Below are 12217 nucleotides of genomic sequence, written 5' to 3'. Positions count from 1 at the left end.
GAGTCGGGAGTTTAATTGCTGTAATTAGATCAGAGATTAAGGACAAATACTTGCTGCATTTTTTAGTGTATCATTTTTGATTATAACCAGATTGGTTAAAAAATAATTCATGGTGTGAATTTATTTCTATTGTTACAAGAAAATAACAGTTTTGTAATTGGAGAATCAATTGAATAAATCCAGAAATGTAACTTTTTTCAAAAGTACATTTAAAGTTAACTGTAAATTCTGGATTGCTTTTTTTTTTTTCAATTGACAAAGTGTCAAGAGATAATTTTATTTTACTAAACGACGTTGGCTGCAGTAATATTTACAGTTTAAGGCTGACACCCCCCCCCCCTTTCCAATCAGCAAAAGCTGCAGTTAGCCATTAAAATCTGAGAACACATCAAAGGGTGTATAAAGAGCAAAAACAATAAACACACTCACAAAAAAAATAACAGCTGAGTGACTTTATTATTGTAACAAAATGATATTAGAATTATTTACAATTTATGGGACATAAAAAAGAAAAAACAGACATGAATGAAATTAATTCTCCTCCACCGCGATGACAGACCAGAAACAAGCGAGCTAGCATCAGAGCTCATTCTGCGTATTTGCCGAGGATGTCTCCGTCACGGAACAGGAAATAATCCTACGGAGAGAAACCGATGACAAAGCGTTAAAATAAAACACAAAGCATCGGCTGTGAGCCGGAGATGAACGGAGCTTCACCTTGTCATCTAGAACTACTTTAGTTCCTCCGTATTCTGGTAGCAGCACTTTCTCTCCGACCTTCACACTAACCGGCTGCACGTGGCCTTTCTGAGGATGGAAAAACAAAAAAAAATATCAAAAAAAAAAAGTTCATCTCTAATGATCCTGTGAAATTAATTTGTCTTTTTTATTATTCTTCCAAAAGTAAAAAATAAAACGTTACAATATAGTTAAAAGCAGGGAAGCAGCCAGAGGCTGACCCATGGCTGAGATCCGTTCTAGTAAACCAGCAGGTAGGCTAACTGGTGCCAAACCAGTAGATCAGGGCCTGACGCAGTTTGCTAAGAGGTTCTAGGTTTAGACTTTGGCTGTTTCTCAATCCGTGTACTTGTGCGTCCTCGCGTACTCGGGTCCTCGTGAAACGTCATCAGCCTCAACCCTAGCACTGTTCCAATTCACAAGAAGACAGAACAGACAAAGTCCCTCCTTATTTACCCAGCATGCATCAGTGAAGACTTGTCTGTTATTGACACTGACAGCTGTCCCAGCATGCACTGCAGCAGCAGCTTCCTGTAGAGCGCTAACACAGCTCAGAGTATTAAATTAAAAGTTCTCTTTTCTGTTGTTCAATAAAAGTACGTTTTAAGATAAATTGAGGGCGAAAAAAACTATAGTTTAATCTTCACTATACGGAACATCTACTGATTTAGTGCGTAACCTAAAAAGTTCCAATGTTGAGAGGACCTATTATCTAAGCACAGCCAGGGCTAAGGAAGCCCTCTCTCTGCATAGCCGTGTTAAGTACTGCTGACTCTGATGGGGATTTTTTGTTTTATTTGGTGAAATGTTCCATTTGATTTGTGTTTATCTGACAGAGTTAAACATTATTCCCCCACTAAATGAAAATAAAGAATTTATTATTATCTAGAGTCCAGACTTTCCTCTGTTCTGCTCATGAACATACTTGGCAAGGATACGAGTCCGTACTCATGTCCTTGTGAATTGAGAAATGGCCCATGTCCCCTGTTGACCTTTTCAGCCCCAGCTAAAGGCCTCGGTATGAAACTGACTTGATGGCCAAACGGCCGTTAGCTCTGGAGGGTTCCTTGAGGTGAGGATATAGAGATGAACCTAACTAGCTTATAGCCATACGACCGTTTGCCTTCAGTCCGGATAAAGGTAACAATAAAACAAAGATAAGTAATTAAGCCTTCAAATTATTTCCTGGGGGTTTTAGTGTCTGGGACCACGGAGGCCACCTGGAGCGCGGGTCAAAACCAATGGATCACCTGGTTAACTGAGCCTGGGCCGACTGCCACCACCGTGGCCTGCAGCACTTTGCCCTGAGACTTCTCTGGCAGCATGATGCCTCCCTTGGTTACCGTCTCTGCTGTGAGGCGCTCCACCAGCACCCGGTCGAACAGAGGGAGGAACTTCCTGAAGGCCTGAAAGAGACAATGATCTCTGGGTTAAGGACGGCCCCCCAAGGACTCAACATGCTTCAGCAGCGTTCATCATAACATTACTTACCAGCACACACAAAGCAAATAAGCTCGTCATACTTGGAAAGCATTTAGAAACAGTTTAAAAACTCAAATGAAAACTAGAACTTATCAGAATAATATATTCTAATTATGATACATTTCTCTTAATGAGACAAATGTCCATCCCTGCTCCAAGCTAATAAACAACACTACCTGATTTACTTTTTTACATTTATTTAGAATATCGTAAAATTAATTTAGCGCTTCTTATAATGGAAAGATCCTCTTGATGCAATTAAGTTTATCGGTTACTTTTTAAGAAAGTGACCATCAACCAACTTCAGATTCATTAATTAATAACTTGCATCCCCAAGACTTCCTATATACTAACAGCTTGATTTGTTTACCACAAAATGTACTGAAAAAGTGAGAACTTCAACATTTTAAGGTCATGATTAACTGAATTTTCTCTGCACACATTTCTTCAAACAATAGATTAAATTAAAAATTTATTTGCTCTGGTTGAATGAAATCTGAGATCTCTGCCTACATCAACGACTTGCAGGAATTAGAAAGACTGATTTAGTGTCGTTATTAGTTAGTCGGAACAGAAATTTCAGATTATCTGGTATTTTGTAAGATTTTAGAGAAGCTCCTGAAGGATTAAAGGCTGTGACTGCTGAGAACAGCAGATGTACCGTGACCTTGAGTGGAGGAGGACTGGGAGGGGTGGGGGGTTGGACAGCCATGCTCACTCTGATCATTCGACCCTGAAGCTTAGAGGTCAAGGACGGGTCACCTCAGAGATAAACCTCCTGAAAAACCAACAGTGATCGTCCTGGCGGCCTGAGCAAACCGCCTTCAGCTCGACACAACTGTCAGGGTGAGAGGGGCCGCTTTCTAGAAGGTTCAACACCCCCACCTACTGAGAGCCTTCACTGTTTATCAGCTGCATTAACACATTTACACCAACCCCCCCGTCAAAGGAACTAAGAAAATAAATATACTATCATAAATAAAACACAAAACATCTAAATCATTTTGGATTTAGCTTTTAAAACATTAAACACCTTTTATAAAATTGAGGGTCTTCAGTTTAATTCAAATAAAAATCTCAAAGGGAAATTAAAAGTTGGTTAAGTAACTCATGACCAGCAGTTAGTTTAACTACAATTTCAAATTTAGAAGTTTACCGTAATACACGGTGATTGGTTGCTGTTTATTTTTATAAGGAGCAAAAGTTAAATACTATAAATAAAGTCCCATTATTTCCCTGAGATGTCAGAGAAAGTGTTTGATTAAAAGGAGTTTTCTCAGTCTAAAGACCACATTTAATGTTGTATTTCTATGTTCTTGCACTAATACAGTCAAAACTTGCTTTTTTAATCTTAATTCATTTTTAATAGATTGGTCTCTTTTCCAGTGTAGTCCTGTTTCTCTGACTGTGACTAACTGGATGTGCTCTCTTCATCCTCTGACATGGGAGCTGGCTCGGAGCTCGTCTGCCTGGCTGTGTGTTTCCTGGACGGGGCCGCCTGTGGAGCTGGTTGACAGTTGCCTTTTGTATCTATGCTTCTTTTTCTATGTCTGCTTCTGTCCCCTTGAACCCCAGTGGGCCTCAGCAGATGGCCGCTCACACTGAGCCTGGTTCTGCTGGAGGTTTCTTCCTGTTCAAAGGGAGTTTTTCTTCTCCACTGTCGCTACAAGCATGCTTAGTGTGAGGGATTGCCTTTAAGTCGATGCAATCAGCTGGTTTTCCTTAGATAGAAAACTTTGAATCAATCTGACTGGATGATCTGGAAAGTGCCTTTAGAAGACATGTTGTGAATTGGCGCTATAGAAATAAACTGAATTAAAATGTTAACATGGATGTAGGAATTTCTCCACTGCAACGATTTGGTCTCTCTCTCTCTCGGACACCCCTTAACCTAACACCGGAGAGGAAAGGTCTGACGGTGTGAATCCCAGCAACCAGAACGTCGCGGGTTCGATTCCCACCCTGGCCTACCACGGAATATGCAAATGTAGCAGCAGGAATACAGTTGGTATTACAGAAAAGCGCGTGCATCATTGCCACAGCTTAAGGCCATTATAGCACTAATTGCATCAGCTAACCGTTTAAAATGTAATATAATTTTTTGCATATATGTGCTTCTTACCCATTTCCAGCACATATTACGGTAAACATGTGGTCAAGCCCCCCCACGCGCTCTCCTCAGCAGCGTGACCTTGTGAATGAATGTTAGCTTACACAACGCTAGCCGACACCTCGATAAAGAGGGGAAAATGACTTTCCAGAGTATAGCTGGGTCCCTGCTGGTCTATTTGAGCTCCGAGCATTAGCCTGTGAACGTCTCCAGGAGTTAGACGGTGTTTCTTACCATTATTGGATGGGAGCGCAGTCTGAGAGCCTGTCTGAAGCAGCACCGCAGCCAGAGAGTCTGGATCTGAGCCTCCCTGCAGTTCTCCACGTGAGGAAACCTCCAGAACGCGCATGCGCACTACCTGCCCTCATCATGACGTGTCTCACAGAACATTCTAGTTCAGCCGAGAATCAATTAAAAAAACCGTTTTTAATGAAAAAATGTTCATACAGTGAGGTTAAAACAGACATTATTGATGGAAAAAATATTATAACTTGAGTTATTTTAAAGTTTTACGTTTTAATGTTGCGCAATATTGCACAACGTCACCTTTGACCTTCGTTCGCTCCTCCAATGGCATGCCAGAAAATTCTGGAAGCCCCCACCCGGGAACGAGCGTATTGGTGTTGATTTTGGATTAATCTCTCATAAAACAAAAAATAACGTTTTTAAACCCGATCGTTTTAAGTTATAATATTTTAATCCGATAGAATAAATGCAGATTTAATGTATAAATCGTAGTAGGGCGGTTTGGTGAGATATATTTGATGTATTCATGGTTGGGGGCGGGCCGGTACATAACCCGGATGTAGAAGCCCACATGCAGTCTGTCTTCTGCTCTTCTCCTCCGTCCTCTCCTCCAGTCTAACCGCTCCGTGTGGCGTGAGCTCGCAGCTTTTACCTCGCAGCAGGTAAGCACTCAAACTCCACCAGCGTTGGCCCACGCGGCTCAGGGTTAGGGTGCGCGTGATTTCACAGCAGAATTCCCCGCGGCTGAAGCTGTTTTAATCCAAACGGATCAGATTCCTTCTGCTCAACAAGGACGGAAAAATGGCACTACGGATTCCACCGACTTTAACCAGCTACCCGCGAGCCTCCATCGGTGTCTCTCCGATTATCGTCTCGTGCTTGACGACATGAACCGATCGGTTTGCTTTGATGTCACTTTGATGTCATGTCGGCTTCATCCAATTTAACTCCGCTTTCCGTCCTTAACAGCTTCAGCGTGCAGGCAGCCGCACGTGCTCCTACTACTCTTACATTTTGACCTTGTGACGTATGACCTCGGGGCCCCCACGTGGGAGCCTTTCTTGGCTTTTTCTGTTTAAAAAAAAAAAAAACGAAAAAATTTAACCAAACTTTTTTTTTTATGCGTGAAGCTGCAGTTTTTTAACGTACGTAACTTAAGTTGCAGAATAAAACTTAATTCGGTTTAATTTTCCCCATAAAGAAAGTGAAGAACTATATTAAACTGTTCCTATAATTACCTGATAGAGTTACTAGTCTAAGGTTTAATGTTCAACTGTTTCAATTATTGATAATTTAATCCCCTAGATTAAATATAGAGCTATGCTGATCAGAACTGCACGGTTGGTAATGGAAGAAAAACCCCAAAATATTTCTACTGCTGCTGTGCAGTAAAGCTGATTTTCTGTTCTTTGTTTGTGGGTTAGGTTTAATTATAAGAAAAAAAATACATAAAAGTTAAGTTCCAAAAACGCTTCCCTCCCAGGGAGGGATGCATAATGTTTTGGTTAATTGAAATTAAAATATTAATTGTAATTTTTGAGTTGATTGAGAAGGATCAGTGACTCTTTGATAAACTGCAACTATTGTTTTTTACCAGCCTGAGTCCTTTTTAATGTGAGGTGACTAGAGGTGCTAAAACAATACAATGATTTAAGTTTGATAATAGATCTGCTGCTGCAATAAGCTATTTTTCTTGTGTTTTAATCTTTATTTTTATAAAAAGATTTTTCTTGTTTAATCTTCAGAAAGGACTAAATTCAGTTGGTTGATTGTCAGGGTGGACCTTCAGCTGTTCAATCATTAACTTGCAGATGAACATCTGAGCTCTGGAGATGGCGGTTATTCATTCATCGGTTCAGTCGGTCCAGAAGAAGCAGAGCGGCGCCGTCTGTTCCTGAAAGGACCAGAATTTAGCTGAAAGCTTCATGGTGGATGTTAGCTTTCACTGTGATTCAGGGTTTAGCTTTTGTAACCTGATTATGTATTCACCAGCACCCTGTCATACCACCTGTAGCCACTAGAGGTCAGTTGTTGCAAAGTGGGGACATTGTGCTAATGGTTAGGATCAGGGCTAAGGTTAGATTTAGAGTTAGTTTTAAAGTTAGGGCATAGAAAGGGTTAAAAATGACGGAAAAATAATATCCAATATATATTTATGCACATGACTTTATTAAATGGAGGACGCTGTCTTTTTTTTTTCTTGTAGTGTTTATATTTCTCATTTTAAAAAGAATTACTTTCCATTTCCTTTACATTCTATTTTCTAACAATGGACACAATGGCTGACTCGGTCAATGTCTCAAAGTCTGAGATGGCGTGTCTCTGTGGGAGTGGGGAGTACCAGCATGGCGGATGGTGGCTTCACTTTTTTAGGCCAATCAGCATTTCAGTAAATAAATGAAGATCAGTGGTTGGTTCATCTAAGATGTCCTTGTATTTTTTTTCCCAGAAATGTTTCGTTTACCTACCGTCATGAAGCAGGTGAGGCCCGTGTGCCGGGCGCTGGCTCCTCACCTCACCCGGGCGTACGCCAAGGACGTAAAGTTTGGGGCGGACGCTCGCGCCCTCATGCTGCAGGGGGTGGACCTGCTGGCCGACGCCGTGGCCGTTACCATGGGGCCAAAGGTAACGTCTGTCCCTGCGCGTCCAGGTCTCCGTAGGCTGTCCCTCAGAGAGGACTCACCGTTCCCGCCGTGTCTTTCAGGGTCGCACCGTCATCATCGAGCAGAGCTGGGGCAGTCCGAAGGTGACCAAGGACGGCGTGACGGTGGCTAAAAGCATCGACCTGAAGGACAGATACAAGAACATCGGAGCCAAGCTGGTGCAGGACGTGGCCAACAACACCAACGAGGAGGCCGGCGACGGCACCACCACGGCCACGGTGCTGGCGCGGGCCATCGCCAAGGAGGGCTTCGACAACATCAGCAAAGGCGCCAATCCCGTGGAGATCCGCCGTGGTGTCATGATGGCCGTGGAGACGGTCATCAATGAGCTGAAGAACCTCTCTAAGCCCGTCACGACCCCCGAGGAGATCGCACAGGTAGGAAATCCCGCGGCTTCTCCGGTCGGCTCCGTCCACAACCGTCAGGAGGAGACGTTTACGCGAAGCTCTGTCTTCGCAGGTCGCTACCATCTCTGCCAACGGCGACGTGGAAATCGGGAACATTATTTCCAACGCCATGAAGAGAGTCGGCCGCAAAGGCGTCATCACCGTGAAGGTAGGTTCCTGTTTGACCTCTGAATGAGTCTGAGGACGCCGTGGATGACGCGTTTAAGTTCATGGTGTGTTTAACAGGACGGGAAGACGCTGCAGGACGAGCTGGAGATCATCGAGGGCATGAAGTTCGACCGTGGTTACATCTCTCCGTACTTCATCAACACGGCTAAAGGTAACGTCTCCTCAGACGCACTGACCCGGGGTCAGAGTTCGGCCCTGTTTTGACCAATCGCTGTCCTCCTTTCAGGCCAGAAGTGCGAGTTCCAGGACGCCTACCTGCTGCTGAGCGAGAAAAAGATTTCTAGCGTCCAGAGCATCGTGCCCGCCCTGGAGATCGCCAACCAGCATCGCAAACCTCTGGTGATTGTAGCCGAGGATGTGGACGGAGAAGCGCTGAGCACTCTGGTTCTGAACAGGTACGTTTCCGTCGTTCCTTCGCCGCTGTAGGCAGGCGTTCTGCATCCTGGTTAATGACGATCGACCTTCCAGGCTGAAGGTTGGACTCCAGGTGGTCGCCGTCAAAGCTCCAGGTTTCGGGGACAACAGGAAGAACCAGCTGAAGGACATGGCCGTCGCCACCGGCGGCACGGTGCGTTTGGTTCAGAGTCTCTGCTCGCGTTTCTGAACCGGACCTCCAGTCTGATCCGGGTTTTTGCTCCGTGTCTTTAGGTGTTTGGCGATGAGGCTCTCGGTCTGGCCCTGGAGGACATCCAAGCTCACGACTTCGGCAGAGTGGGCGAAGTCCAGATCACTAAAGACGACACCCTGCTACTGAAGGGCGGCGGCAGCCCCGCCGACGTCGAGAAGCGGGCGGCTGAGATCGTAGAGCAGCTGGAGAACACCACCAGCGACTACGAGAAGGAGAAGCTCAACGAGAGGCTGGCGAAGCTGTCTGACGGCGTGGCCGTCCTCAAGGTAGGGGGAGCGCCGCTTCCTCGCTAACGATTCGTTAAAACGCAGGAAGGGCTGACGGTTCTGCTGGTTTCCAGGTGGGAGGAACCAGCGACGTTGAGGTGAACGAGAAGAAGGACCGAGTGACAGATGCTCTGAACGCCACCCGGGCCGCTGTGGAGGAGGGCATCGTTCCCGGCGGAGGATGCGCTCTGCTGCGCTGCATCCCCGCCCTGGACGCCCTGAAGACCGCCAACAGCGACCAGAAGATCGGTGAGTCCTAGCTCCGCCCATTACAGCAGGTGCAGCCTACAAGCTCGGGTCACGACGTCCGACTTTCTCCCTCAGGTGTGGACATCATCAGGCGGTCGCTGCGTATCCCCGCCATGACCATCGCCAAGAACGCCGGCGTGGAGGGCTCCCTGGTGGTGGAGAAGATCCTGCAGGGGGCGCCGGAGATGGGCTATGACGCCATGCAGGGGGAGTACGTCAACATGGTGGAGAAGGGCATCATCGACCCCACTAAGGTACGACCCCGCCCCCGACGGCAGGACAACCCAGCATCCATCAGCTGAGAACGAACATTTCAGACATTTAATATCGACTTCTTCCTTTTCCCGTTCATCTGGATTAGACTCTTACTTCCAGAATCTGAAATAAATATTCTGGATATTTGAAACTGAACTAATTTCTGATCTCAATCTTAAAGATGTAGATCTACTAGTAGAAACGTAGAAACGATATCAGCGGCTGATTTTAGGAGCTGTTGAATTTAACGTTCAGATATGTGAAATTATTGGGATCTTCATTTGATACATAACTGAAAGCAACTGAATTCATACATAGCTGTATTTATTGAAACGACTTTTGGAGGTGTTGCCATGGAAACAAACACTGGACAGAAATATTACTATTACTGGCGTGGACACACTGACAAAAAGATCTTAGGATTCATCAAACTTAAAATAACAAATAAGGATAATCAGAGCCGTTTACATGGCCTCAGTGGTCCTTTAAACCAATGAAATGAATATCGTGCATCATATCAATTTTATTTTTACCTTCTTTGTTTTTAAAGCCAAAATGCATCCAAGCATCTGACTTGAAATGTGATGGAACCGCAGGGCGAATTTTCATAGTGTCCTCCATGTTTTATTTCCCATGACTCGTCACAGTATCCCACGGCCGGAAATGCTTGTGGCGTCAACACATCTGCAGCGACATCTGCTGGACTGGAAGTTGTATTCCACTTGGTTTGGCTGATGTGCGCCAACCATTCATGTATATTTGTTCATTTCTTTTTATTTTATTTTTTTTATAATCGATTCTTGCCTTCAAGAATCGATGCAGTAGATCACAAAAATTAGAATCGCGATGCATCGTCATGACGATTATTTTGCACACCCTTATTACTCGTGTCAAAAACAAAATTACATTTTAGTCTGGAATAAAATCTCTGCTGCTTAGAACAGAATTTCTGTTTAGTTGTTGCGGCACTAGTGGCTAGTTTTTTTCCGTCAGTTATCTGACAGGAAAGGACGTGTGAGACAGAGACATGCGGCCACGTCGGGCATACACTGTACGTTTGTCCTTTTTTCGGACCAATTCTCCAGTCGTGCAAGAACATATATATATTTTTTTGGGGGATGGGGCTGAGTTTCAGCTTCATGGTGCGTGGTGTAGTATACAGCGGGTAACGAGGGGCGATCAGCCTCTGATGACCACCTCCCAATCAGGAATCATAAGGTCAGTTTAAAATCAAACATGTTTGAAATCCAGTCGGCCGTCATGAGGCGGCCGTTGGTAAATCCTGCTGAGAGCGGATTTACCAGAACCTTACGGACTGCGCATGGGCAAAGGGGGAGTTCTCCTTCTTCTGGATAGACGAGTCCGAGTAGCGCCATCCCACTGCGGAGCTGAGTCCCACCTGGTGTTTAGAAGTACAACGTGAGCAGGTAGATCGCATCAGAGCGTCGGGTCGCACAGCGTGAGAACAAACATGGTGAGCTGTGAACTTTTAAACCCTGCGGTTTCATCTTACATTGTGAGCGATTAAAAATATCGCACAGTTTACGCCTGGCTTAACAGGCTAAATTTCTCCCTCCGGCCCTTTAGGTGGCGATATGATTAAAGTGGGTTTGCACCACACAGAAGGGAGGACAGAGTTCCAGCTAGAACCCTGATGAATGCATTATAGTGGAAGTAAGAACTTGTTTTGTGCAGGTTTAGCAGTAAAGTCCTGCAGCGCCTGATCGGGACAAACAGGCTTTCAAGGTCAGGAAAAAAAACTGAAACCATGGAGTACCGAGTGTTGACATGCTTGGTGGAAAGGACTATCGCCATAAAGTCATGATATTGCCTGAAAAAAATATGTAATTTTTATTTTTTTAACTTAAATTTAACATAGAAATGGAGTGAATAGATCCACCCCTTTGGTTCAGACACTTTATTAATACACTTCAGATGTTTGTTCAAGCAGCTCAGATTCTAGTTTTTGGTTCAAAATGATCTGAAAATATCACAGCAAAGCATGGCGGTGGCAGCATCATGCTTTTTCTCTCCTGTTCTCCTCCTCCCCCTGCAGGTGGTACGGACCGCGCTGATGGACGCCGCAGGAGTCGCCTCTCTTCTTTCCACCGCCGAGGCCGTCGTCACAGAGATCCCTAAGGAGGAAAAAGAGATGCCAGGAGGCATGGGCGGCATGGGGGGTATGGGAGGAATGGGAGGCGGCATGGGCTTCTGAGCCGGGCCTCCTGACCCTGGAAAGACTGAATCATCAGATTTGAGCTGGAGGACGGACCACGATTCATCCGGAGCGTCACATGGTTTGATGGCTCGGCGGACTGAGAGCTAACAGCCCATCTGGTGCCCCAGAGTCCTCCTCCCTGTTCCACTGGCACCAAACTCGTCACGTCACAAGCTCAGAGGGAAACGCTAACATGGGGTTCATTAAACCGAAACTGCAGCTTTGTTTCAGCCTGCTGGCTGCGGCGTGCACAGAACCTTCTAGATTCAGTTGACTGCGGAGGAGAACATCAGACCTTCTGCTCCAAAGTTCATTTGTTGGTCTGAACCAAACCGGTTTCCTCTGGCAGGCTGAAACAAACCATTTAATGGACCATGGGGGAGGGGGGGGGGGCTTCTCTGTCAATGCCTGGACTCTTATTTTGTAGTTTTCTGCTAATTTTTCATGTTTTGTTTTGTAATATAAACGTCTGTCTTGATTGATCCGGATTAAACCAGTTTTCTTACCGACTGAGCGTTTTGTTACGTCTAGAATCGGAGTGCCTCAAACGAGCGGACGGACGGACGACTAAGTCCCAAATGTTTACTGAGACCTTCTGCCGTGCTGGTTGAATGTGAAACTCTGTCCTGTACCAACATGAAAGCAGCCAGCAGGTGGCGCCTGTGTTCCGGGAAGTGGTCAGCAGGTCACTTCTGTCTAACTAGACATCTTTGTTTTTTTTTGTTTTTTTTATTTAATAAATCATTGTCTCTATACTCAGTTTAAGTGTTTCCTTTAAAAGCTAAAT

At 45.1% G+C, this 12217-nt stretch overlaps 2 protein-coding genes across 3 annotated transcripts in view; one reads left to right on the top strand and one right to left on the bottom strand.

Moving 5' to 3' along the window:
• Window positions 1-4720, bottom strand: part of LOC119792029 (MOB-like protein phocein) — a 29136-nt gene extending 24416 nt beyond the window's left edge. Inside the window, exons 1-4 of one of the 2 annotated variants that reach the window (XM_038298477.1) lie at window positions 4565-4719; window positions 1989-2144; window positions 718-807; window positions 438-637 (exon numbers count right to left, since the gene is read on the bottom strand). In XM_038298477.1, coding sequence (XP_038154405.1) covers window positions 587-637; window positions 718-807; window positions 1989-2144; window positions 4565-4567 — 300 coding nt within the window. In that variant the 5' untranslated portion in view covers window positions 4568-4719 and the 3' untranslated portion in view covers window positions 438-586. Of the gene's footprint in view, window positions 1-437; window positions 638-717; window positions 808-1988; window positions 2145-4564 lie in introns of those variants that run through there. The other variant, XM_038298478.1, reaches the window with a different exon arrangement.
• Window positions 4721-5084: 364 nt separating this feature from the next.
• Window positions 5085-11940, top strand: hspd1 (heat shock 60 protein 1). Its single transcript, XM_038298471.1, has 11 exons — window positions 5085-5238; window positions 7026-7201; window positions 7281-7616; window positions 7699-7794; window positions 7872-7965; window positions 8041-8209; window positions 8283-8382; window positions 8463-8708; window positions 8783-8957; window positions 9033-9211; window positions 11269-11940. Exons 2-11 carry the CDS (start codon window positions 7028-7030, stop codon window positions 11425-11427), a joined length of 1728 nt encoding a protein of 575 aa, XP_038154399.1. The 5' UTR covers window positions 5085-5238; window positions 7026-7027; the 3' UTR covers window positions 11428-11940.
• Window positions 11941-12217: the final 277 nt, after the last annotated feature.

Source organism: Cyprinodon tularosa, unplaced genomic scaffold (genome assembly GCF_016077235.1).
Source record: "Cyprinodon tularosa strain WSP-4 unplaced genomic scaffold, ASM1607723v1 ctg408, whole genome shotgun sequence".
Taxonomy (NCBI): Eukaryota; Metazoa; Chordata; class Actinopteri; order Cyprinodontiformes; family Cyprinodontidae; genus Cyprinodon; species Cyprinodon tularosa.
The sequence above is the reverse complement of the archived record's forward strand: the minus strand, read 5'-3'. Positions and strand labels throughout refer to the sequence as shown.

Excerpts from the sequence above, each read along its gene's own strand:
- hspd1 (XM_038298471.1), top strand. The coding sequence starts at position 7,028 with ATGTTTCGTTTACCTACCGTCATGAAGCAGGTGAGGCCCGTGTGCCGG. Across the intron at positions 7,795-7,871 it reads AAGGCGTCATCACCGTGAAG|GACGGGAAGACGCTGCAGGA; the intron begins GTAGGTTCCTGT and ends TGTGTTTAACAG. Across the intron at positions 8,383-8,462 it reads CCGTCGCCACCGGCGGCACG|GTGTTTGGCGATGAGGCTCT; the intron begins GTGCGTTTGGTT and ends CCGTGTCTTTAG.